The following is a 25,824-nucleotide window of genomic DNA, read 5'->3' on the forward strand; positions in this document are numbered from 1 at the left end:
ATATGTATCAGTGACCTAGGGAGGTTGTGGCCTCTCCCACACTAAAGGCCTTCAAGAGGCAGCTGGACAACCATCTGTCAGGGATGCTTTCAGGTGGATTCCTGCATTGAGCAGGGGGTTGGACTCGATGGCCTTGTAGGCCCCTTCCAACTCTGCTATTCTATGATTCTATGCTTTTAGACTCCAGCTGAAGACCTTTCTTTCTCCAGGCATTTTAACAGTCTATAAATAAATTTTAACTTGGGTGTTTTAATTTGTAATTTTGCATTGCTGCTGTTTTTATCTGGTTGAGCTTTTATATTGTATTTCATATTATGGTTTTATACTATTGTTTTATACTTTGAATGTTTTTAATTTTTGTGAACTGCCCAGAGAGCTCCGGCTATTGGGTGGTATAGAAATGTAATAAATAAAATAAATAAATAAATAAAACAAAGGGGGTGAACAATGTAAGACCACCAAAAGCCTCTCTAGTCAAGCTGCCTGTGTCTGACCCAACTTAATCAGAATCTCCCTGGCGTCCTCCTTTGCCCGACTGTTTATCCTGAAGTCTTCAAAGCTGGAGATTCCATATAGCTGTCATCATAACTCTGCCAAGCCTGCTGCCCTCACTAAGCCTCACTAACTGCCTTGGGAACTATTTTCTTGGTAGAAAGGCAGGGTGGAAAGTAAACCAACAAGAATCACCTGCCATCTCAAGAAGCTACTTAACTGAAGCAGAAACCCTGTCTTATTTATCATTATTTTTACAGTTGGCAATCTATGCATGATCTTTGATGTTCACCGTGCAGCCTTGTGCAGGATGTGCCGATGGCAAATGCCCTGATCATCCCACACCCTAGTTAGACACCTCCCAGTGTAATATCAGGGATTAATCAGAGTCAGGATTCTCATGCCTCAGTGTCAGGTCACAACCTTTCTACATTTGATAAATAGATAAAATCCACACGTAGCCAGATCTTCATGGAGGTTAGGAAACCAACAATTTTGTTAGGTATAAAGAAACCTTTCTCCCTTTCACCCCCACCGCCAGAGCTGATGCAGCTGGTGAACAACATACAAATCCCATCAAGGTATCCACATGCCCCAAGGGAAATAGGCACAGACTATGCGCACATTCTCTATAACATGTGATGAATGCATACAATGGCTTGTGGTTACGCACATTAAGAACACAACGTAAGAAGAGATATGCTGGATCAGACCGAGGGTCCATCTAGTCCAGCACTCTGTTCACACAGTGGCCAAGCAGCTGTCGACCAGGAACCCACAAAGCAGAACACGGTGCAACAGCACCGTCCCACCCATGTTCCTAAGGGTGGGATAGCTAATACCCTGGAAGACAGAAACAAACTTCAAAGTGATCTTGATAGGCTGGAGTGCTGGGCTGAAAACAACAGAATGAAATTTAATAGGGATAAATGCCAAGTTCTACATTTAGGAAATAGAACCCAAATGCACGGTTACAAGATGGGGGATACTTGGCTCAGCAATACTACAAACGAGAAGGATCTTGGAATTGTTGCAGATCGCAAGCTGAATATGAGCCAACAGTGCGATATGGCTGCAAAAAAGGCAAATGCTATTTTGGGCTGCCTTAATAGAAGTATAGCTTCCAAATCACATGAGGTACTGGTTCCTCTCTATTCGGCCCTGGTTAGGCCTCATGTAGAGTATTGCGTCCAGTTCTGGGCTCCACAATTCAAGAAGGACGCAGACAAGCTGGAGCAGGTTCAGAGGAGGGCAACCAGGATGATCAGGGGTCAGGAAACAAAGCCCTATGAGGAGAGACTGAAAGAACTGGGCCTGTTGAGCCTGGAGAAGAGAAGATTGAGGGGAGACATGAGAGCACTCTTCAAATACTTAAAAGGTTGTCACCCAGAGGAGGGCCAGGATCTCTTCTCGATTCTCCCAGAGTGCAGGACACGGAATAACGGGCTGAAGTTAAAGGAAGCCAGATTCCAGCTGGACATCAGGAAAAACTTCCTGACTGTTAGAGCAGTATGACAATGGAACCAGTTACCTTGGGAGGTTGTGGTCTCTCCCACACTAGAGGCCTTCAAGAGGCAGCTGGACAACCCTCTGTCAGGGATGCTTTAGGGTGGATTCCTGCATTGAGCAGGGGGTTGGACTCAATGGCCTTTTAGGCCCCGTCCAACTCTGCTATTCTATGATTCGATGATCTGGTGAACATAGGCTTTCTGCCTCGGATACTGAGGTAGCACATAGACATCAGGGCTAGTAGCCATTGATAGTCTTCTCTTCGAGGAATTTACCCTAACCCCTTTTAAAGCCATCTAAATTGGTGGCGGCCACCACATCGTGTAGTAGTGAATTCCATGGTTTAACTCTGCATTGTGTTAAGAACTCCTTCCTTTTATTTGTCCTGAATCTCCCATCAATCAGCACTGGGTTCTAGTATTATGGGAGAGGGAGACATACAGTATCCAAATACAGGTAATGATGTCACAGCAATCCCACAGTGGGTGTATTTATTTAGGATATTGATATACCACTTTCCAACAACAACAACTATTTTTTAAAAACCTTGAGGTTCTTTTGCCCTGGGCACAAAATTACCTACCCTATTTCTTTGATTCTAAGACGCACTTTCCCCCCCATATAAACATCTCTAAAAATGGGGTGCGTCTTAGAATCGTGGGTGTATCTTAGAGTTTTTTTTTCTGTTGGTGGTACTGAAATTAGCGTGCGTCTTACAATCGATGGCGTCTTACAATCGAAGAAATACGGTAAATAGTCGACTGAGAGCTCCCTCTTTAGTTGAGTCCCATTGTGGAAGCTGATCTGTAAAGGGCTGGGGGATGGACAAGGACCAAAAACAGGGGAAGAAAAGCACCCAAAGAAAATGAAAAAAAAAGGAAGAAGCAAATTCTCAGGATGCTGAAGTTTTTTATTTGAAGGTTGAAGAGCCCGATGCGTTTTGACCTATATTTTTTCAATAGGGTGACCCTATGAAAAGGAGGACAGGGCTCCTGTATCTTTAACAGTTGCACAGAAAAGGGAATTTCAGCAGGTGTCCTTTGTATATACGGAGAACCTGGTGAAATCCCCTCTTCATCACAACAGTTAAAGCTGCAGGAGCTATACTAGAGTGACCAGATTTAAAAGAGGGCAGCTTTAACTGGTGTGATGAAGAGGACATTTCACCAGGTTCTCTCTATATATACAAATGACACCTGCAGAAATTCCCTTTTCAATACAACTGTTAAAGATACAGGAGCCCTGTCCTCCTTTCCATAGGGTCACTCTATTTTCAAGGCCTCTGGCCTTGAAAAGATATAGGCCGAAACGCGTCGGGCTCTTCAACCTACAAATAAAAAGTTCAGCATCCTGAGAAATCGCTTCTCCCTTTTTTTTCACCAGATGGACATAGGAAACAGCCAGTTCCAATTACTTTCTGTCCATCAACCCAGGTGCAAAGCAGTGGCTCAGGGGCAGATATATATCCAGCAGAATTAAAAGAACAGGGTGCCTCTGAGCATGTGGGTCAGACCGAAAAAACTGGGCTAGATCTACACCGAGCAGGATATAATCCTTTAAAAAAAGGTTTGAAAACGGTATATTTAATGTGTCCTGGGCCTGAACAGTTGTCAAAACCATTATAAACCGTTATAAGCAGTAATGTAGATCCTGCCTTGGTTTCAATATCCCCCACCCTGATGTTTTCGTTGTTGCTGTTAAATAACTGGGAAACAGAAACCCTTGCAGATCTACGGTAAATTATCCAGATATCCGCCAGTGGATCCTAATCTACCTTCTGCCCTCCAGCTTGCTCAAGCTAGATCTCACAGCCTTTTAATCTTAAAGGGCTCTAGGAAGTCCAAGAGAAAAAACATCAAACCAAAACAAAAGTGATTTTCTAGTCCTCATGGTATATGGGTGAATGAGCAACGGCTAAAAACAAACAAACCCGGCGCTGTTTTCGGCAACAAACGAGTGACCTGTCCCCCACGCCCCACGGAACTCATGTGATAACCATCCGGAAATGTGAATCAGAAGAGGAAACTTTGGAGAGAGGGGGGGGATGTGTTAGCAATCAGGAAATTGCCTTAAGATGATTGTAGCAGCATCCAGAAGGTTAGCAAGCCAAGATGACTAAAGGAAGGGTCGTGGACAGAGGAGGCGTCGCTTTTCCACGCAGGCTTCGCTTATCGTGTGTTTGAAAAGAAGGCTTCTACTCATCTAGCAGCCCAGTGATCAGAGAGCAAGAGGGCACGGGGAAAGAAAGCCCGACGAGGAGAGACTGAAAGAACTGGGCATGTTTAGCCTGGAGAAGAGAAGGCTGAGGGGAGACATGAGAGCACTCTTCAAATACTTGAAAGGTTGTCACACAGAAGAGGGCCAGGATCTCTTCTCCATCCTCCCAGAGTGCAGGACACGGAATAACGGGCTCAAGCTAAAGGAAGCCAGATTCCAGCTGGACATCAGGAAAAACTTCCTGACTGTTAGAGTAGTACGACAATGGAATCAGTTCCCTAGGGAGGTTGTGAGCTCTCCCACACTAGAGGCCTTCAAGAGGCAGCTGGACAAGCATCTGTCAGGGATGCTTTAGGGTGGATTCCTGCATTGAGGAGGGGGTTGGACCCGATGGCCTTAGAGGCCCCTTCCAACTCTATTCTATGAAATGTACATGCGCTGATGGGCCAACGTTGAGATTTCTTGCTTTAAAGCAGCCTTCCCCAACCTAGAGCTCTCCAGTTGTGTCGGACTACAATTCCCATCATTTTCACCATGGCAATGATGGGAGTTGTAGTCCGACACGTCTGGAGGGCGGCAGGGTGTGGACGGTCCCTTTAAAGCATCCTTGGGATGCGGGCTTCCCCCTCCTTGTCAAGATAAAACCAGAAGCGCGTTTTAAGTCAGCTGCCAGGTGTAGGTTCATTCCCAAATCCTCGTCTCTTTCAGGAACACTTTCGCCAGTGATAAGGGCCTTGTCAGGAAATACAGCTGGATAGAGGAAGGAAACACTGAGAAGAAATTAATATTACATTATATATATATATAGTACGGGGGGTTCCAGGAAGTTCAACCAGATAGGAACTAATGGAATGTGGTTTGCTGCCTTCCAAGGGAAGAGGTTTTACAAGGGAGAAAGGAGACGGCGGGGAAGCAGGAGGAACGAATTCCCTACCCCAGATCGCAGAAACGCTCCGGACCTTGAATCACGCCCTCGGCCGGTGGTCTCGGGGGAGCCGTCTAATGACCAATCAATATCTCCAACGAGAAAAGTGCCAACGGCTCCAATTTAGGCGCGTTCCCGACAGACAGGCATTGTTTTGAGGTTGTGGCATAAAATATAAAGGCGAAGGAAGACGAAGCCGCCCACCCCACCCTCTTATGTAGCTCAGCGCGGCCTCGCCATCCGTCTCGAAGGCAACAAGCTCTCCGACCGGAAGCAGGCCAAAATGTCTGCGAGCCACGAGGCCGAAAGGGGCAGTGGCGGAGTGTGCGTGTGTGTGCATGCACGCATTACGTAGTGCTGGGACGGGCGCAGACACCCAGGAGAGATGCCACTCGGCGGGTTTCAAGCCCGCACTAGGAGTGGAGAAGAAAAGAAGGTCGTTTTGCCTCTGCAGTGAAACTTTAAGAGTCCCGATACGAGAGTTAATCCTAAGGGGTATCAGAGAATCATAGAATAGCAGAGTTGGAAGGGGCCTACAAGGCCATCGAGTCCAACCCCCTGCTCAATGCAGGAATCCACCCGAAAGCATCCCTGACAGATGGGTGTCCAGCTGCCTCTTGAAGGCCTCTAGTGTGGGAGAGCCCACAACCTCACCAGGCAACTGATTCCATTGTCGTACTGCTCTAACAGTCAGGAAGTTTTTCCTGATGTCCAGCTGGAATCTGGCTTTCTTTAACTTGAGCCCGTTATTCCGTGTCCTGCACTCTGGGAGGATCGAGAAGAGATCCTGGCCCTCCTCTGTGTGACAACCTTTGAAGTATTTGAAGAGTGCTCTCATGTCTCCCCTCAATCTTCTCTTCTCCAGGCTCAACATGCCCAGTTCTTTCAGTCTCTCTTCATAGGGCTTTGTTTCCAGACCCCTGATCGTCCTGGTTGCCCTCCTCTGAACCCGCTCCAGCTTGTCTGCATCCTTCTTGAATTGTGGAGCCCAGAACTGGACGTAATACTCTAGATGAGGCCTAACCAGGGCCGAATAGCGAGGAACCAGTACCTCACACGATTTGGAAGCTATACTTCTATTAATGCAGCCCAAAATAGCATTTGCCTTTCTTGCAGCCATATCGCACTGTTGGCTCACTGTTGGTACTTTAAAGGAGTCACCAATGAGCAGAAGTGAAAAGGAAAGGTGGCTAACAATATTATTAATTACACTTTTATTCCTCCCTTGAAGAGTGGTGGACGTGGTTCTCCAATTTATCCTGACAACAAGCCTGCCAGGTAGTTTTTTTTAATTATTTATTTATTTATTTATTTATTGCACTTTTATACCGCTCCCATAGCCAGGGCTCTCTGGGCGGTTTACAGAAATTCTAAAATTAAGATTAAAACGAGTATACAAAATTTAAAATTTCTAAAACACAGAACATACACACACAAAGCATTAAAAACTGTTAAAAAACTAAAACATGTGGGTAATTAAGATGCGCCGCCGTATGCCTGGGCAAAGAGGAAAGTCTTTTAACCTGGCGCCGGAAAGATAGCAGCGTTGGTGCCAGGCGAGCCTTGTCAGGGAGATTGTTCCATAGTCTAGGGGCCACTACCGAAAAGGCCCTGTCCCTCGTTGCCACACTCCGAGCCTCTCTCGGAGTAAGCACCCGGAGGAGGACCTTCGATGATGAACGTAGTGACCGGGTATATTCACGTCGGGAGAGGCGTTGCATCAGGTATCGTGGTCCCAAGCCATGTAAGGCTTTATAGGTCAAAACCAGCACCTTGAATTGGGCTCGGAAACATACAGGCAGATTTGGCCGAAAGAATGATCTTCGTGGCTGAGTGGGGGGTTTGAACGCAAGTCTCCTGGGTCGTCCCCAGCCCGGCCTTTTCCAACCTGCAGGCCTCCAGATGAGTTGGACTGCAACTCCCATCGTGCTGGCTGGGAAGGGCGGGGGTTGCAGCCCAACGCATCTGGAGGGCATCGGATTGGGGAAGGCTGCTCTAACCCTTACACCACGCTGCGTGTTATAAGGTTTGTTATAAGCAGACAAGCGCAGTCCTTGTCAGTATGGGCGCCTCCCGCAAGGCCCGGGCTCAACACCAAATCCAAGAAAACAAACGCATGTCACAGAACGGGCGCGAGTGCATGATGGGGTGGCAAGAAATGGGCCGCTGGAGGCGCAGGGCAGAGCACGGCCAGAGGACGACAGCGCCCTTCTTCCTCTGGTCTGCGGCTTCGCCACACGAGGCTAATAGTGCACAGAGCAGGAGGTGCCCGGCTCATCCGAACACCAGGCGACGAGGGCCATTATTCATGCCCTGGCAGTTGGTGAGGCTTAGTGAGGGCAGCAGGCTTGGCAGAGAGTTATCAATGATTAGTATATGGCTATACGATGGCCTTGGCTTCCCACCTTCTTCTAGCAGCGCTTCTCTGGTTGCTGCATCACAAAAACAGGACAGGGGTGGGGAACCTCAGTCCTCGGGCCCCAATCCTGCTTCCTGGGGCTGCCTGGATGGCTCAGCTTCCCCCAACCACTGTTCGTTTGGTGCCTTCCTGGCTTGTGCGTGCCCCCACCCCCCGGCATCCTGTTCTAAATGGTTAAAATGCCTCTCCTAAAGCTGAGTGGCTGACAGCAAGAGCGTCAAGAGCTAAAACAGCCCGGCATTTTGGCCCCGCCCCTTCTGCCTTTGGCCCCGCCCACTGCAATGCCCCCCCTCCCCCCGGGAGTGGAATCTGGCCCTTGTGCACTCAAAGTGTCTCAGCCACCCCTGCCATATTACTGGGAAAGGCAGAGGCCTGCACGGACCCCCACCCCACCCGCTACTCTCCACAAGGGAGCTCCTTCAGGAAGCACGCCTGTTCCTCAGCACCACCTGAGCGCATGAGGTGCATGCGCCCACCCTATTCAGCGGCCCCGGGTTGATAAGGGGATCAGACTCAAGTTAAAGGAAGCCAGATTCCAGCTGGACATCAGGAAAAACTTCCTGACTGTTAGAGCGGTACGACAACGGAATCAGTGACCTAGGGAGGTTGTGGGCTCTCCCACACTAGAGGCCTTCAAGAGGCAGCTGGACAACCATCTGTCAGGGATGCTGTAGGGTGGATTCCTGCATTGAGCAGGGGGTTGGACTCGATGGCCTTGTAGGCCCCTTCCAACTCTGCTATTCGATGATTCTATGATAAAGAGAGCTCCCGCGCATAGATCCACCTCCCTCAACCTGGTGTTCACCCACACACCCACACCCCCCCCCCAGATGGAGTGGGCCTCAGTTCCCATCAGCCTCTACCAACACAGCCAACGGTCAGGAATGCTGGGAGCTGTAGTCCAAGGTTAAGGATGGTGCAGGCACCTCTGTAGGGAAGCAGGCTTTTCCGCTGAACTCTCTAAGCAAAGCATCACAGGCTAGGGCACATTTTGACATGCCTGCATCCCGCTGGAACATCAAAGTGATAGCGGGATTATGCAACTGGCCAAGCAGCTGCTGCATAAGCAAAGGGGGTGATCCCTCGGCTCGGGGTAGGTCTCCTGCTCAGAGGCAAAACACCCAGGGACCTGGTCGGCAAACGGTACCAGCAGCGGGACGTTGCTACACTGATCCACCCGGGGCAAGGCCAGCTCGTGTAGGACGCGGCTCTGCCAAACAAGCTGGCCGGGCGAGTCTTGGACCGAGAGCGGAACCCAGGCCCTGATGGACACCAGGGCTCTCCCTATCTTGGCAGGAAGAGATAGGGGGACACTCTCAGCCGGCGTTTCCTTGTCCTCTCAGCCACGACACTGACACGCTCCAGGATTCCAAAAGCCAGGCGCGCGGTTCAGTGCCAGCCTCCCACACCCCACTCCGGAGCCCCGCATCCGGAGTGGCTGCAGCGGGGCTCCGGTCCCAAGGGGCAGCGAGCCCCCCCCCCTTCCAAAGCTGCCTGCCCGCTGACCCTCTGCAACCGCACACACTGGCCCAGGAGGAGCGGAGCTCCACGAATCGTGGCAAAGGAACACCCGAGTCTGAACTACATTTAACGCCCCCCCCCCTCAAAAAAAAGGCTGCAGGTGCCTTTAAATCCAACAGGCCTTGTGCCATCTCCAAGCTGACAAGCAAGGGACAGGGATGCCAGCTCCCCCAATCAGAGTGTGTGTGGGGTGGGGAATCATATCCCTCCTCCCCCAAATCATGGTTGTAGCCACTCCTTTGCTTCCCCAAATGTCTTTTCTAGAACTGAACCCTTTGTCGGGGATAGCTAGCTAAAGAACAGAAGGGGAGCCAGGATGGCTGAGCCGAAGAGATGAGTTAGTCTAGCACCCCACGGCCATCAACGTCCAGCCACGTCTTTTTGGGAAGCCCCATAAGTGGAGTTGGAAGACAACAGACAGTCTCTGCCCCACTTGAAGTTTAGAGCCAGACTGTTTCTGGACTTGGAGGCTCTGTTTGGGGAACCTAAGACTCTCCAGACACTGCTGGAGCACAACTCCATGACCCCAGACTCCATGACCCCATACTGATTGGGCGGATGGGAACTGGAGTCCATAGGCTCCTGATCCCTGCTGTATACTACAGTGAACTCAATTCTCAATACCCACGTGCAAGAGGAAGGCGTCAGAAGCAGCGGAAGCCGCTCCGGGTTTCACTCAGACCCAGTCAGAACACTAAAGGAGCTCTCGAAGGTGCGATCTCAGTGGGCGGGTGAATCCGCTCCGGGTTTCAGTCAGAACTCTACAAGGAGCTCCTTTAGAGTTCTGAACGGGTCTGACTGAAACCCGGAGTGGATTCACCGGCCCAGAGATTGGAGCCACCAGACTCTACTGGTCAGAAGACTCCACTGGTCTTTTCCCAGGCATTTAACAACGCTAAGTTTATTATTTATTTATTTATTACATTTCTATACCGCCCAATAGCCAGAGCTCTCTGGGCGGTTCACAAAAATTAAAACCATTCAAAGGATAAAACAACAGTATAAACAGTTTGTTTACACCCCAGAACTGTTATTGTTTAAATGGATGCCGTAGTTTTTATGCTGTTTATGTTTTGGATGGTTTTAAATTTTGTATACTTTTTAACGTTCAGTTTTTAACTTTTGTAAACCGCTCAGAGAGCTTTGGCTATGGGAGCGGTATATAAATGTAATAAATCCAAATCAAATCAAATCAAGACGTGGGAGGCAAGCCCAAGGGTTGCACAAGTACATAGGAAACCCCCCCTTTTAATAGAATCATAGAATCATAGAAAAGCAGAGTCGGAAGGGGCCTACAAGGCCATCGAGTCCGACCCCCTGCTCAATGCAGGAATCCACCCGAAAGCATCCCTGACAGAGGGTTGTCCAGCTGCCTCTTGAAGGCCTCTAGTGTGGGAGAGCATCAATACATCAATAGTGGGTGAACCTCCCAAAACAGCCCCATGAGGAGCGAGTGTGCTGAATGACTGCTGAGAGAGGAAAGAAGTGGGAAATTGGAGTGGATAGGAAGAAATACAAAAGGGCACCGCTGGAATCGCGACTAGGAGCACTCCACACTGCAAAAATTTGTTGCAGGTCTATTTGTCGTGGCTAAGAGACATCCATAGATGTCTTACCCCATGAATTTGACTCTTGCTCTTCCATGGCCATCGCCATACCTTGTCACAGCAAATTCCAGGAAGTTACGTAATCCACATCCGGACATTGCTGCTTTGTTTTACAAACATGTCTCTTAAAAACAACTTCAACCTACCCCCCTGCCATCTGCATTCAACAGGCTTCGGTCAAAGCACACACGAAATGCAAATTCAGAAGCGGATAAAACCCAAGAGCCGGTGTGGTGTAATGGTTAGGGCAGAGCTTTCCAAACTGTGCGTCACGACACGTTCGTGTGTCGGCTGCAGCGTGTAGGTGTGTCACGCGAACGTAACGAGAAACCTCTGAGTCTCTGTGAAATAAGCAATACCAACTTGCATGCATTTTTACGCAGCAACGGTGTCGATTAGTACGGTGCACTAGTATATCCCCCTTCCGTCATACCCGTGTATGCGCACCACGGTCGAGGGATTATACAGGGACTGCGCATGCGCAGTATGCATAATCGAGTCGAAACAGCTGATTCACTTCCGGTGACGCAGCTGCACCGGAAATAATGCATTCGAGAAATTCCATGGGTCCAGTTTTTTGATAGAACACCGTCTCAACCGCCGCTCGATCGCAGCTCGACAAAATTGGTTCAATGTCAAAAGTATTGGAAATGTATGTTATTATCTTGCAAATCATATATCTTTAAAAATATAAATGAAAGGTTTTCATGAGATAGGTTGTGTCCCCGTACATTTCATTATTACAATTTCTGTATGTGTCCGTATCTCTTATAAGGGGTTAGTTTAACCTTCGGTTTGCTAGTAAAACTGAATTACTGTGTCGTGAAATGATGCATGTAATAGAAGTATAGCTTCCAAATCACGTGAGGTACTGGTTCCTCTCTATTTGGCCCTGGTTAGGCCTCAACTAGAGTATTGCATCCAGTTCCGGGCTCCATAATTCAAGAAGGACGCAGACAAGCTGGAGCGTGTTCAGAGGAGGGCAACCAGGATGATCAGGGGTCTGGAAACAAAGCCCTATGAAGAGAGACTGAAAGCACTGGGCATGTTTAGCCTGGAGAAGAGGAGATGGAGGGGAGACATGAGAGCACTCTTCAAATACTTAAAAGGTTGTCGCACAGAGGAGGGTCAGGATCTCTTCTCAGGACACGGAATAATGGGCTCTAGTTAAAGGAAGCCAGATTCCAGCTGGACATCAGGAAAAACTTCCTGACTGTTAGAGCAGTACGACAATGGAATCAGTTACCAAGGGAGGTTGTGGGCTCTCTCACACTGGAGGCCTTCAAGAGGCAGCTGGACAAGCATCTGTCAGGGATGCTTTAGGGTGGATTCCTGCATTGAGCGGGGGGTTGGACTCAATGGCCTTGTAGGCCCTCTCCAACTCTGCTATTCTATGATTCTATGATTCTATGTCTAAAAAGTGTGTCACCAACATGAAAAGTTTGGAAAGCTCTGGGTTAAAGTGTCAGACTGGGAGTTGGGAGATCCAGGTTCTATTCCCCACTCGGCCATGGAAACCCACTGGGTAACTCTGGGCCAGTCACAAACTCTCAGCCCAGCCTACCTCACAGGGTTGTTGTTTTGAGGATAAAATGGGGAGGAGGAGGAGAAGGATTATGTATGCCGCTTTGGGTTCCTTAAGGAGGAAAAGGAGGCGGGGATATAAATGCAATAAATAGATAAATAAATAAGAGAATCTTTTAAAAAGACCTGGCCTAGATCTCTCGCCTGGACTGCGAACGTGAAATAGTTTCCACGGCTGATGTGTTTGTCATCTTGTCATGAATGTTGCAATTCATAAGCCACTCCCAATTTGAATTATGTCAACAAGAATATTCCAAATTCCATTACCAAGGAAATGCTACCTACACCTCTGAGAAGGTACGCTGCAAGTTACTTACCTCTGAGACTCATCAGTTTGCTTCTGCGAAATAGATGTTGGAACAGAAAAACTCTGGTTCAAAAGAGGATGGGTTTTTTTTGCAGGCCAGGCTTGGTTTTCACTGCTGGGCCTTAATGTGAATTTTACACGCAGGAAAATGCCATTCACAACAAGGATGGGTCACTCTATGAGGGGACAGGATGATACGAATCACATACCTGTGTTTTCTTGATCTGGCGTTTCCCGAAAATGCAGGATAGATCGTCTTCACTTCGGGAAGAAAGATCTTTTCCTGGGGAGAGGGACAAAGAGAAAGCAACAATTAGCCGCAATCTTGGAATCAGAGCTAGGCCAGGGTGTCGCCCGTGCTCAAGACAAGGAAGTTTTTTTAAAAAAATGTTTTCTCCACCAAGATAGATAGTAACACCCTTGTGCAATTCCTACTCATTTCAAGCAAAAGTAATCCCTGCTGGATTCTGCAACCTCTTTCAATCTATTATCAATTGTGCAAATTAAGCACATCTGAATTTCTATACTTATCTATTTAAATTGTGATTGTTTGCATAATTTAATACGTAGAGAAGAGGGGAAATTGTTATCAGGGCTTCTATGCCCTGCACAGCATCGGAATGGAAGTTCCTGTCAGCTCCTACTATAGTATTTGAGATTTCCTCAGGCTTTTTCCCATTCACTTGTAAGTCTATCTTCTCAGTCTTGTGCGCTAGAAACATGTGGGTCTATTTATTTACTGTCAAGATCCCCCTCTCTCACCTATTTATTTATTTATTTATTTATTTATTTATTTATTTTATTTTATTACATTTATATACCGCCCCACAGCTGAAACTCTCCGGGCAGTTTACAACAAATTTTCTGTTAAGATCCCTCTCTCACACCCATTTTTCTTGGGTCAGGTTTATAACATATTAAAATAAAATACCAAGGGGGGGGGGGAGGAAAGGAACCTCTCATGCAAGCACTTGAGTCATTGCTGACTCCTAGAGGGACGCCTGCTTTCGCTGACGTTTTCTTGGCAGACTGTAGCGGGGTGGTTTGCCATTGCCTTCCCCAGTCGTGGTTACCTTTCCCCCAGCTAGCTGGGTGCTCATTTTACCGACCTCGGAAGGATGGAAGGCTGAGTCGACCTGAGCCGGCTGCCTGAGAACCAGCTTCCGCTGGGATCGAACTCAGGCCGTGGGGAGAGTTTCGGCTGCAGTAACTGCCGCTTACCACTCTGTGCCGAATGACCACAATAAAACTAACAATAAATAAGACAGCATAGAAAAGCAGTATAAAAACAGCATAAAAAAGCATTAAAACCATACTTTGAACGGTTTTCATTTTTGTGAACTGCCCAGGGAGCTTCGGCTATTGGGTGGTATAGAAATGCAATAAATAAATAAAATAAAATAAATATCAAGAAAGAGTGGAAATGGGAAAGTAAAAAGGGGATAATACGAGGCACCAGGAAGATGATGAAGTAGGTGCCAGGTGGAACTCCCAGGGACAGTTTTCTACAGCGGGGGAACCACCAAAAGCTTCCTCTTCCTTTAAGTGAAAGCTGAATGACTAGGCAAGATAGAATTTGCATCCAATGCTACATAGGAAGAGCCCTGCTGGATCCGACCAAGGGTCCATCTAGTTCATCACTCTATTCACACAGGGGCCAACCAGCTGCCCAGAGGAAACCCACAAGCAGAGCAAAGTTGTATCAGCACCCTCTCACCCATGTTCCCCAGAAACTGGTGTATACTGCCTCGGATATTGGAGGTAGCACATATCCATCAGGACTAGTAGCCATTGATAGCCTTCTCTTCCAGGAATTTATCCAATCCCCTTTTAAACCCATCCAACTTGGTGGCCGCCAGCACATCTTGTGATAGAGAATTCCATAATTTAACTCTACGCTGTGTGAAGAAGTCCTTCCTTTTATCTGTCCTGAATCTCCCTCAATCAGCTTCATAGAATCATAGAATAGTAGAGTTGGAAGGGGCCTACAAGGCCATCGAGTCCAACCCCCTGCTCAATGCAGGAATCCACCCGAAAGCATCCCTGACAGATGGTTGTCCAGCTGCCTCTTGAAGGCCTCTAGTGTGGGAGAGCCCACCACCTCCCTAGGTAACTGATTCCATTGTCGTACTGCTCTAACAGTCAGGAAGTTTTTCCTGATGTCCAGCTGGAATCTGGCTTCCTTTAACTTGAGCCCATTATTCCGTGTCCTGCACTCTGGGAGGATCGAGAAGAGATCCTGGCCCTCCTCTGTGTGACAACCTTTTAAGTATTTGAAGAGTGCTATCATGTCTCCCCTCCATCTTCTCTTCTCCCGGCTAAACATGCCCAGTTCTTTCAGCCTCTCTTCATAGGGCTTTGTTTCCAGACCCCTGATCATCCTGGTTGCCCTCCTCTGAACACGCTCCAGCTTATCTGCGTCCTTCTTGAATTGTGGAGCCCAGAACTGGACGCAATACTCTAGATGAGGCCTAACCAGGGCTGAATAGAGAGGAACCAGTACCTCACGTGATTTGGAAGCTAATCATAAGATGACCCCTTTGGGTTCTAGTATTATGGGAGGAGAAAAATGTCTCCCTATCCGCATTCTCCACACTACACACCCAGGTCAATACAGGTATTTCTATGGATGCTCAATAGGGCGGTGACTTACACATCACCAAAAAAGAGAAGACAAAATAGGATGTGCTATCTCCAGTATCCGAGGCAGTAAGCCTGTGTGCACCAGTTGCTGGGGAACATGGGTGGGAAGGTGCTGTTGCACCATATCCTGCTTGTGGGTCCCTGGCCGATGGCTGGTTGGCCACGGTGTGAACAGAGTGCTGGACTAGATGGACCCTTGGTCTGATCCCGCATTAGGGCTCTTCTGATGTTCTTATGATGCAGCTTTGCATAAAACATGCATGTGCTTATTCATACATACAGATGCCCATTTAGAAACCATTACTACAGTTTGAATGCATATACCAGATATCTCACCGTTGTGGAAAAGGCTGAGACCAGGTGACCACACTGCCTTATGTTTCCTTAAACAGAACAGACAAAAGGTCTCTCACGTGTGTTTTTAGCAACATGCATCTTGATTGGCTTTGCTAGGACACAAAGCCAATCAAGAAGCCTTCACACGTAAACGGAAATATTGGGTCCCTGATGAATTCAAGAACTGGGCAGGCTGATATCTGCCCTGAATCTCCCTCAATCAGCTTCAAAGGATGACCCCCCATTGGGTTCTAGTATTACGGGAGAGAGAGAAAAATGTCTCCCTCTCCACCTTCTCCATCCCAGGCATAATTTTGTACATCTCTGTCATGTCTCCCCTCAGCCTCCTTTTTTCCAAGCTCAACAATCCCAGCTGTTGTAACTTAATTTGGTCCTCCGTCTATGTTAATGACTTGTAATTTTGTTGTTAATTTTAATATATATATTTTTTACATTTCTTTTCCTAGGTTTTAAAATGTATGTTTTAAACTTTGTAAGACCGCCTTGAAGCCCGGTATTGGGCAAAAGGCGGGATACTCATCATCATCATCATCATCATCATCATCATCATCATATTTTGGGCTGCATTAATAGAAGTATAGCTTCCAAATCGCGGGAGCTACTGGTTCCTCTCTAGTCGGCCCTGGTTAGGCCTCATCTAGAGTATTGCGTCCAGTTCTGGGCTCCACAATTCAAGAAGGACGCAGACAAGCTGGAGCGGGTTCAGAAGAGGGGAACCAGGATGATCAGGGGTCTGGAAACAAAGCCCTATGAAGAGAGACTGAAAGAACTGGGCATGTTTAGCCTGGAGAAGAGAAGATGGAGGGGAGACAGGATAGCACTCTTCAAATACTTAAAAGGTTGTCACACAGAGGAGGGCCAGGATCTCTTCTCGATCCTCCCAGAGTGCAGGACACGGAATAACGGGCTCAAGTTAAAGGAAGCCAGATTCCAGCTGGACATCAGGAAAAACTTCCTGACTGTTAGAGCAGTACAATAATGGAACCAGTTACCTAGGGAGGTTGTGGGCTCTCCCACACTAGAGGCCTTCAAGAGGCAGCTGGACAACCATCTGTCAGGGATGCTTTAGGGTGGATTCCTGCATTGAGCAGGAGGTTGGACTCGACGGCCTTGTAGGCCCCTTCCAACCCTGCTATTCTATCATCATCATCATCATCATCATCATCATCATCATCATCATCATCTAATGCTCTCTTACTCCACACATTCCCCATCAAATCCTGCCTACTCCCCTCCATCTCATGTAGCCCCTTAAATATAGGCTGCAATCTTTCTGGGCATGGGGAACATCCCTTCTACATCCCATCCAGCGTGATACTGAGGCTATACAGATACGTGAACAGTAAACATCGTTGCCGCTTTTGATCTCGGCTAGCCTTCCAGCCTAGCAATTTCCAGACGTGTTCAACATCTCCCACCAACCTCACCCTAACTGGAGGGTACCACGTTAGTTTTTTTTTAAATGGTTTTTAATGCTTTATGTGTGTATGTTATGTGTTTTAGAATTTTAAACTTTGTATACTCGTTTTTATCTTAATTTCAGAATTTCTGTAAACCACCCAGAAAGCCCTGGCTATGGGGGCGGTATATAAATGTAATAAATAAATAAATAAATAAGGCATGGACAGCAGTGATGTGGAGTGGAAGGTTTTCTGCAGAAGTTTTTTTTCCCATTTCTCGAAGTGCATTGCTTCATAAACGTTGAATAGCATCATAAGGAATTATACAATCACTTAAACTGTGCAGTTTCAAAGTTGTATCTCAATGGCTCGGTTCAGGCAACACGTTTCTCAACGGCGGCTTTAGAACTCCTCGGTGGAGTTTCTACACCACCGTTGAGAAATGTGTTGTCTGGCGGGAAAACTCCACGCAACGATAGAGGGTGTTGTTGTTGTTTTTTGGAAAACACTCCATGCTGAATATCTATGCTGTGCACAGGAGAGTTCCTGAACAAGCATTGTGTGTTGTGTTGTGTTGTGTGGGGGGCTCTGTGGAGTTTTCTGTTGCGTTGACTTTTCCCACTGGCTATAGAGTCCCTTCGCAACAGAGGCGAAAGGAGTGAGTGCCACTCTAGGAGAGCTGTTGGGATTGGTTTTTTTTTTTGCAGCAATGGCTGATGGGATACCATCAGGAAGACCAGGGGAGGAGAGAGGGTGGAGGAACTGTCAATCAAATGTTGCAATGGATTTTAGTCAACTCCACAGTAGCCCATAGCCACACAACGGTGGAGTTAGAACATGTTGTGCAGGAAGGACCCCCTAGAAACTCAACCGTTGAGTAGAGTTTGCACACTGTGTTGACTAACCTGATGTCTGAACCGAGCCAATGTCTTTAATGATGTCTTTACCTAGGAAATGTCCATATATCTAACACACCCCTCTTTAGTTCGTTAAGAGTTTTCCTGCTAAAAATTTAAAAATATAAGGGACATGTATACTATTAAATTATCACCTCTTATAAACCTTAACAAGTTTTTCAATAAAAATAATATGCAAGTTAGGTTTTGAATCTGCTTGAACATAGCATTTAAAACCACAACAAATGTGCTGAATTGAACTCTTGGGGGAAAAATCCAATCAGGAAAATCCACATTGGCAAGAGTGAACAATCCCGGACGCTATGCTGTCAAGCCTGGTTTTTTGGTTTCGTTTCAGCCCTCTCCACCTTACCTTTGGCAAATTTCACATAATGAACCCGTTTCCTGGAAGTCTTGGATTTCTGCTCCAGGCTAAATGTTTTCTTTTCCTCTCTAGATGAAGCCTCTGAAATACAAACACAACATAAGGACACAGGAAGTTGCCTTAGGCGGAGTCAAACCACTGGTCCATCTAGCCTAGTATTGTTGATTCTGACTGGCAGCAGCGGCTCTCCAGGGTTTTCGGGCAGGATTTCTTCTCAGACCTACCTGGACATAACGAGGATTGAACCTGGGCCCTTCTGCATGCAAAGCCACTGACCTATGGGGACGTTATTGCATGAGGCAAACACCTGTCACTTTTGCAGGACTATAACGGATTCTGATCTGTGAGGAACCTACCCATATTCCTTGCTTACATGGAACACCTTCTATCAGCTTAGGCTCATATACCTTATTATTATTATTATTATTATTATTATTATTATTATTATTATTATTATTATTATTATTATCCCACCTTTTTTCCTCCAAGGAACCCAAGGCGGCATACATAATCCTCCTCTTCTACATTTTATCCTCACAACAACCCTGTGAGTTAGGTTGGGCTGAGAGTCTGTGACTGGCCCAAAGTCACCCAGTGGATTTCCATGGCCGAGTGGGGACTAGAACCCAGATCTCGCAACTCCCAGTTCAGCACCTTAGCCACTACACCACACTACATTCTTATCTGGACAGAGATAGCCTAGCTACACTGATCCATGCTCTGATAACCTCTCGTTTGGATTACTGCAAAGCGTTATATGTGTGGCTGCCTTTGAAAACGGTCTGGAAACTTCAGGGCAGCAAGACTATTAGCAGGATTATATGATGCCAGGACCCTTTCATCTGCACTGGCTGCCAATCCAGGTTGAAAGTGCTGGTATGAACATTCAAAGCCCTATATGGCTTGGAGCCAGGTTACCTGAAGGATCGTCTCCTCCCATATACACCTGCCTGGACCCTAAGGTCACCTTTAAGCAGCCTTCCTTTGGGAGCCCCTGCCAAAGGAAGTGAGGTAAGCAGCAACACAGAAGAGGGCCTTTTCTGCTGCGGCACCCGAGTTGTGGAATGAACTTCCCAGAGAGGTCCGTGTGGTACCTACATTTTGCTCGTTGTGGGATCAGGTGAAGACTGTTTTATTCTCCCAGGCATTTTAATTTTTCAGTTTATCTGATATTGCATTTTTCATTTCTGTACTGCGGCTTATTTCTGTTGGTTGCCTTTTTAAAAAATTTATACTGTAGTTTTAAATTTTTAAATTGTATTTTATTGTCCGTTACTTTATAGTTTTAATTGTTGCGAAACACCCAGAGAGCTTTGGGTATTGGGCAGTATAAAAATGTATTAAATAAATATATATCCCCCGACTGTTTCAAAAAACAGTAGTTTATTTCCATCTTAACTTCAACAGCAAGGTTATTTATTAGATTTACAGTCGTGTGAAAAAGAAAGTACACCCTCTTGGAATTGTATGATTTTACATATCAGGACATACGGTAACAACAATCATCTGTTCCTTAACAGATCTAAAAATTAGGTAAATACAACCTCAGATGAACAACAACACATGACATATTACACCGTGTCATGATTTATTTAACAGAAATAAAGCCAAAATGGAGAGGCCCCACGGCAGGAAGAACTCGTGCTTAGGAAATACAACGCAACCTCTCTGGAAGTCGTCACGGTGGGGGAAACAATCCCTCACGTGTGTTTTTAGCAACATGCATCTTGATTGGCTTCGCTAGGACACAAAGCCAATCAAGAAGCCTTCACACGTAAATGGAAATGTTGCGTCCCTGAAGAATTCAAGAACTGGGCAGGCTGATATAAGAGAAGGCAGCCTTTAAGGTAGCCTGGTCCCAAGCAGTATAGGGTTTTATACATCATAAGCAGCACTTCGAATTCTGCCTGGGAGCCAGGTAAGCTGTTGAAAGAACTGCCTGCAACCTGCCCTAGTCAACAGTCTGCCAGCTTCTGAACAGTTTTCTGAACAGTTTTTGAAGGTAGTCCCAAATGGGATGGAATTCTTTCAGTCTCTCCATCCCAAATGGGATGGAGAGACTGAAAGAACTGGACATGTTTAACTCCACAATTCAAGAAGGACGCAGACAAGCTGGAGCGTGTTCAGAGGAGGGCAACCAGGATGATCAGGGGTCTGGAAACAAAGCCCTGTGAAGAGAGACTGAAAGAACTGGGCATGTTTAGCCTGGAGAAGAGAAGATTGAGGGGAGACATGATAGCACTCTTCAAATACTTAAAAGGTTGTCACACAGAGGAAGGCCAGGATCTCTTCTCGATCCTCCCAGAGTGCAGGACACGGAATAACGGGCTCAAGTTAAAAGAAGCCAGATTCCAGCTGGACATCAGGAAAAACTTCCTGACTGTTAGAGCGGTACGACAATGGAATCACTTACCTAGGGAGGTTGTGGGCTCTTCCACGCTAGAGGCCTTCAAGAGGCAGCTGGACAAACACCTGTCAGGGATGCTTTAAGGTGGATTCCTGCATTGAGCAGGGGGTTGGACTCGATGGCCTTGTAGGCCCCTTCCAGCTCTGATGTTCTATGATTCTATGATAAGCAGAGAGGGCCCAACCCTATCCTTCCTTAGGAGGGAGATCCACAGCCTGGGAGCAGCCACTGAGAAGGTCCTCCCACGAGTCACCACCAAGCATGCCCATGAAGAGTCCAACAACGTCTAAAAGGCCACATGTTCTTCACCCTTGGTGAAGATCATCAGCTGTCGTGTTTCTCAAAAAAAAAACCCTCCTGCCTTCTCGGGAGACAAAAACGAGGCCTGCTAAGTAACATTTCTAAGTGAAATGCCTCGGGGGCAGTGCCTGCCCTGAAAGACAGCCTCGAAATGCCGCAAATATATAAAATAATGGGCGTTGGAAGACAGCCTTTTCAACGTCACCCTTTAACGGAGTCCACAAGTTGCATACAAACCAAGAGCAGTTTTGGTCAAGCACCGTGCATGTTTCTGGCTTTCTATGTTTATATTTATATTGTAGCTTATCACGTCTTGTATGTTACTCTGTGAGGGTGAGGCTCCAAATACTTTAAAACCTATCTATCTATATATTAAAGATCTCCCAATGCTTCTATTAAAGCTTCAAAGCAGATGCAAAAAGCAGTAGAAGTTGGGGGAAACAGTTCAAGGGGAAAGAATTCATGCCCATCCAGCTAGATCCAATCCATTTTAGAACCTTCCCTCCTGCTGCTGGTTTTAAAATTACTGCAATGCGCTATCATAGAATAGCAGAGTTGGAAGGGGCCTACAAGGCCATCGAGTCCAACCCCCTGCTTATTGCAGGAATCCACCCTAAAGCATCCCCGACAGGTGGTTGTCCAGCTGCCTCTTGAAGGCCTCTAGTGTGGGACAGCCCACAACCTCCCTAGGTAGCTGATTCCATTGTTGTACTGCTCTAACAGTCAGGAAGTTTTTCCTGATGTCCAGATGGAATCTGGCTTCCTTTATCTTGAGTCCGTTATTCCATGTCCTGGAATACATGGGGCTGCCTTTGAAAATGGTTTGGAAAATTCAGCTGGTACAAAACAGGGCAGCACGGTTACTAACAGGGACTGGCTGACGAGACCACATCACGCCAGTCCTTTTCCAGCTTCACTGACTGCCAGTCCAGGTCCAGGCCCGATTCAAAGTGCTAGTATTAGCATTTAAAGCCCGAAACGGCTTGGGGCCAGACTATCTGAAGGAACGCCTCCTCCCGTATGGACCTGCCTGGACCCTAAGGTCATCCTCAGGGGTCCTTCTCCGTGAGCCCCTGCCAAAGGAAGTGAGGCAGGTGGCTACCAGGAGGAGGGCCTTCTCTGCTGTGGCACCCCGGCTGTGGAATGAGCTCCCTAAGGAGGTTCGCCTGGCACCTACACTATATTCTTTCAGACGCCTTTTTATTCTCTCAGTATTTTAATGGTCTATAAATTTGATTTTAACTCGGCTGTTTAAAATTTGTATTTTTTGCACTGCTGCTGATTTCATCCTGGTTGTGCTTTTATATTGCATTTTATTACATGTTTCTATACTTTTTTATACTCTGAATGGTATTAATTTTCGTGAACCGCCCAGGGAGCTTCGGCTATTGGGTGGTATAGAAATGCAATAAATAAATAAATAAATAAATAAATAAATAAATAAAATGTATAGGGAGACGTGACACAAATCTCCCACGTCTCTATGACTCGAAGTTTCTAGTGGTTTTGACTTTAACCCCACGGCGTGCCACAAAAGTGGTTGTAGTGCCCTCATGTGGCCAAGAGGCAGAATTTCACAGCATTATAAGTGTCTTTAGCAGAGGATTCCCACTGCCAGTCTTCTGCGCAGGGCTGATGCCCATACCTGGTACGTGTTGTCCATGGCAGCCATTCAGGTCTGCCAGAAGCTGGTTGAAGTCATCCTGGTGTGCAATCCAGTTGTCCTGCAAATATCACATAAAACAGAAGGCTTACAATCTAAATTGTGACCAGCAGTACGACAATGGAACCAGTTCCCTAGGGAGGTTGTGGGCTCTCCCACACTAGAGGCCCTCAAGAGGCAGCTGGACAACCATCTGTCAGGGATGCTTTAGGGTGGATTCCTGCAATGAGCAGGAGGTTGGACTCGATCAACCCCTTCCAACTCTACTATTCTATGATTCTAAGTCAGGGGACAATAAAAGAAGAAAAGAAAAGGGGAAAAGGATGAAAATGAACTATCTGAACAATTTGTTTTTGGGACTAGTCATTTGATAGGTGTTGTAATGGCCCAGATTCGGGCACCAAACCATGGTGTAGAGGCTAAAAGTGTCAAACTGGGAGTCGGGAGATCTGGGTTCTAGTGCCCACTCAGCCATGGAAACCCACTAGGTGACTTTGGGCCAGTCACAGACTCTCAGCCCAACCTACCTCACCTGGTTGTTGTTGTAAGGATAAAGTGGAGAGGAGGATTATTCCTGCATTGAGCAGGGGGTTGGACTCGATGGCCTTTAAGGCCCCTCCCAACTCTACTATTCTACGGTTCTATGATTCTACGCCACCTTGGGTTCCTTGGAGGAAAAGAGGCAGGATATAAATGCAATAATTAATTAATAAAAGAACACAAACTATGGTTTGGACTCCCAAATGTACCACAGGCAATTCATGATTCCGCACTGCTTTTGTTTCCAGTCTGCTCAGCTAGGGTGACCCTATGAAAAGGAGGACAGGGCTCCTGTAGCTTTAACAGTTGTACTGAAAAGGGGATTTCAGCAGGTGTTGTTAGATCAATGTTCTTTTCACCCAAGGACGAGATCCCCATTTGTATATATGGGGAACCTGGTCAAATTTCCTCCTCATCACAACAGTTAAAGCTGCAGGAGCCCTGCCCTCTTTTAAATCTGGTCACTCTAATATAGCTCCTGCAGCTTTAACTGTTGTGATGAAGAGGGAATATCACCAGATTCTCCATATATACAGAGGATATCTGCTGAAATCCCCCTTTCAATAAAACTGTTTAAGATACAGGAGCCCTGCCACCCTAGTTCAGCTTCATAAGTTCACTCCTGTCTCCATAGTATCAGAGCCTTTGGAGCTCAAGAAATAATTATGGTTCACCAGTTTGGACAAACCATAATTAACCAACTGATTTTAAATCATGGTTTTCAATGCTGGTTTGCCAGCTGATCGCAAACCACAGTTTGTCAAATCATACATCACAACTTTTTATTTTAACTTTGGTTTGGTGTAACGTCTGAACTGAGCTGGTGTCTTACTACTGAGGTCACAAAAACAATCTAATCTGACTGCAAGCAATTCCAAAACCAAATTTTTATACGAAACCAAAACAAAAACAGCCACTTTCTATGACCTTCCAATGCAAATTAAGCCCAATTGCGAATCAGCTAATTCTGCATGGTTGATTCCACTTCTTAAACACTCAAGGAAGGATCTGGAGCTCAGCTTAGCATTGAAAACCACATTTTAGCATGGATTTTTGCTTTGGCTTTGTAAAAACCTGATATTGACGTGTTTGAGCTACCAGTCTGAATGGGCCTCATTTCTGTTTCCTTCACTCACCTCTTGGCTGACGGATGCTCCTAGGCCCAGAGTGTTGTTCTTCAATTGGACCTTGATGTGCTCCGTGTTGCCTTGCTCCTGAGCTCCAAGCCCCTAAGTGGAAACAGGAGGGGAAAGCTGTAAAAATCAGCCCTGGTAAAGGCTGTTTTTTGCTGGCATGCAGGTTGCCAACTTTTTTGGCAAACTTTTTTGCTGCAGGTTGCCAACTTACTTATTTCCACTGAATGATTCTCAAGGTGGGTTAGGACAGGTGTACAAAATTATGCATGGTGTGCAGAAGGTGGAGAGGGAGACATTTTTCTCCTTTTCCCATAATACTAGAACCCAACGGGGCCACCCCATGAAGCTGATTTAATGATCCCATTTAAGCACTCTTCAAATACTTAAAAGGTTGTCACACAGAGGAGGGCCAGGATCTCTTCTCCATCACCCCAGAGTGCAGGACACAGAATAACGGGCTCAAGTTAAAGGAAGCCAGATTCCGGCTGGACATCAGGAAAAACTTCCTGACTGTTAGAGCAGTACGACAATGGAACCAGTAACCTAGGGAGGTGGTGGGCTCTCCCACACTAGAGGCCTTCAAGAGGCAGCTGGACAACCATCAGTCAGGGATGCTTTAGGGTGGATTCCTGCATTGAGCAGGGGGATTGGACTCGATGGCCTTATAGGCCCCTTCCAACTCTGCTATTCTATGATTCTATGATGGGTGGGAGATCCAGGACAGATAAAAAGACTTCTTCACACAGCGCAGAGTTAAATTATGGAACTCACTACCACAAGATGTAGTGATTGCCACCCATTTGGATGGCTTTAAAAGGGGGTTGGGTAAATTCCCGGAGGCGAAGGCTATCCATGGCTACTAGCCCTGATGGTTGTGTGCTGTCTCCAGTATTCAAGGCAGCAAGCCTGTGTGCACCAGTTGCTGGGGAACATGGGTGGGAGGGCGTTGTTGTGTCCTGCTTGTGGGTTCCTGGTCAACAGCTGTGTGAACAGAGTTCTGAACTACATGGACTCTTGGTCTGATCCAGCCTGGCTCTTCTTACGTACTTATGGTCCATACTACTTTTGTTCTTTGCTTGCAGTTATCTCTCAGCATTTGTCAAGATGATCCAGCCTGCTGGTGACTACCTCTCCACCGCCGCCCCCTACAACTATGACCAGCCCCTTCCCCCTCCACCGTGCAGTAAGCCTGGGTGCACCAGTTGCTGGGGAACATGGGTGGGAGGGTGCTGTTGCACCATGTCCTGCTTTCTTGGTTCTGGCCAACCTCTGTGGGAACAGAGTGCTGGACTAGATAGACCTTTGGTCTGACCCAAGGGTCCATCTCACGTGAGGTACTGGTTCCTCTCCATTCGGCCCTAGTTAGGCCTCATGTAGAGTATTGCGTCCAGTTCTGGGCTCCACACTTCAAGAAGGACGCAGACAAGCTGGAGTGTGTTCAGAGGAGGGCAACCAGGATGATCAGGGGTCTGGAAACAAAGCCCTATGAAGAGAGACTGAAAGAACTGGGCATGTT

The 25,824-nt window shown here is 46.9% G+C and overlaps 1 protein-coding gene across 1 annotated transcript in view; it reads right to left on the bottom strand.

Annotated features, from left to right (window-relative positions):
- Nucleotides 1-25,824, bottom strand: part of PINX1 (PIN2 (TERF1) interacting telomerase inhibitor 1) — a 76,534-nt gene that overhangs the window by 43,558 nt on the left and 7,152 nt on the right. The window contains exons 3-6 of the mRNA XM_063123765.1: nt 24,309-24,401; nt 22,615-22,693; nt 18,251-18,343; nt 12,791-12,864 (exon numbers count right to left, since the gene is read on the bottom strand). Coding sequence (XP_062979835.1) covers nt 12,791-12,864; nt 18,251-18,343; nt 22,615-22,693; nt 24,309-24,401 — 339 coding nt within the window. The remainder of the gene's footprint in view (nt 1-12,790; nt 12,865-18,250; nt 18,344-22,614; nt 22,694-24,308; nt 24,402-25,824) is intronic.

Source organism: Elgaria multicarinata, chromosome 4 (genome assembly GCF_023053635.1).
Source record: "Elgaria multicarinata webbii isolate HBS135686 ecotype San Diego chromosome 4, rElgMul1.1.pri, whole genome shotgun sequence".
Classification (NCBI taxonomy): Eukaryota; Metazoa; Chordata; class Lepidosauria; order Squamata; family Anguidae; genus Elgaria; species Elgaria multicarinata.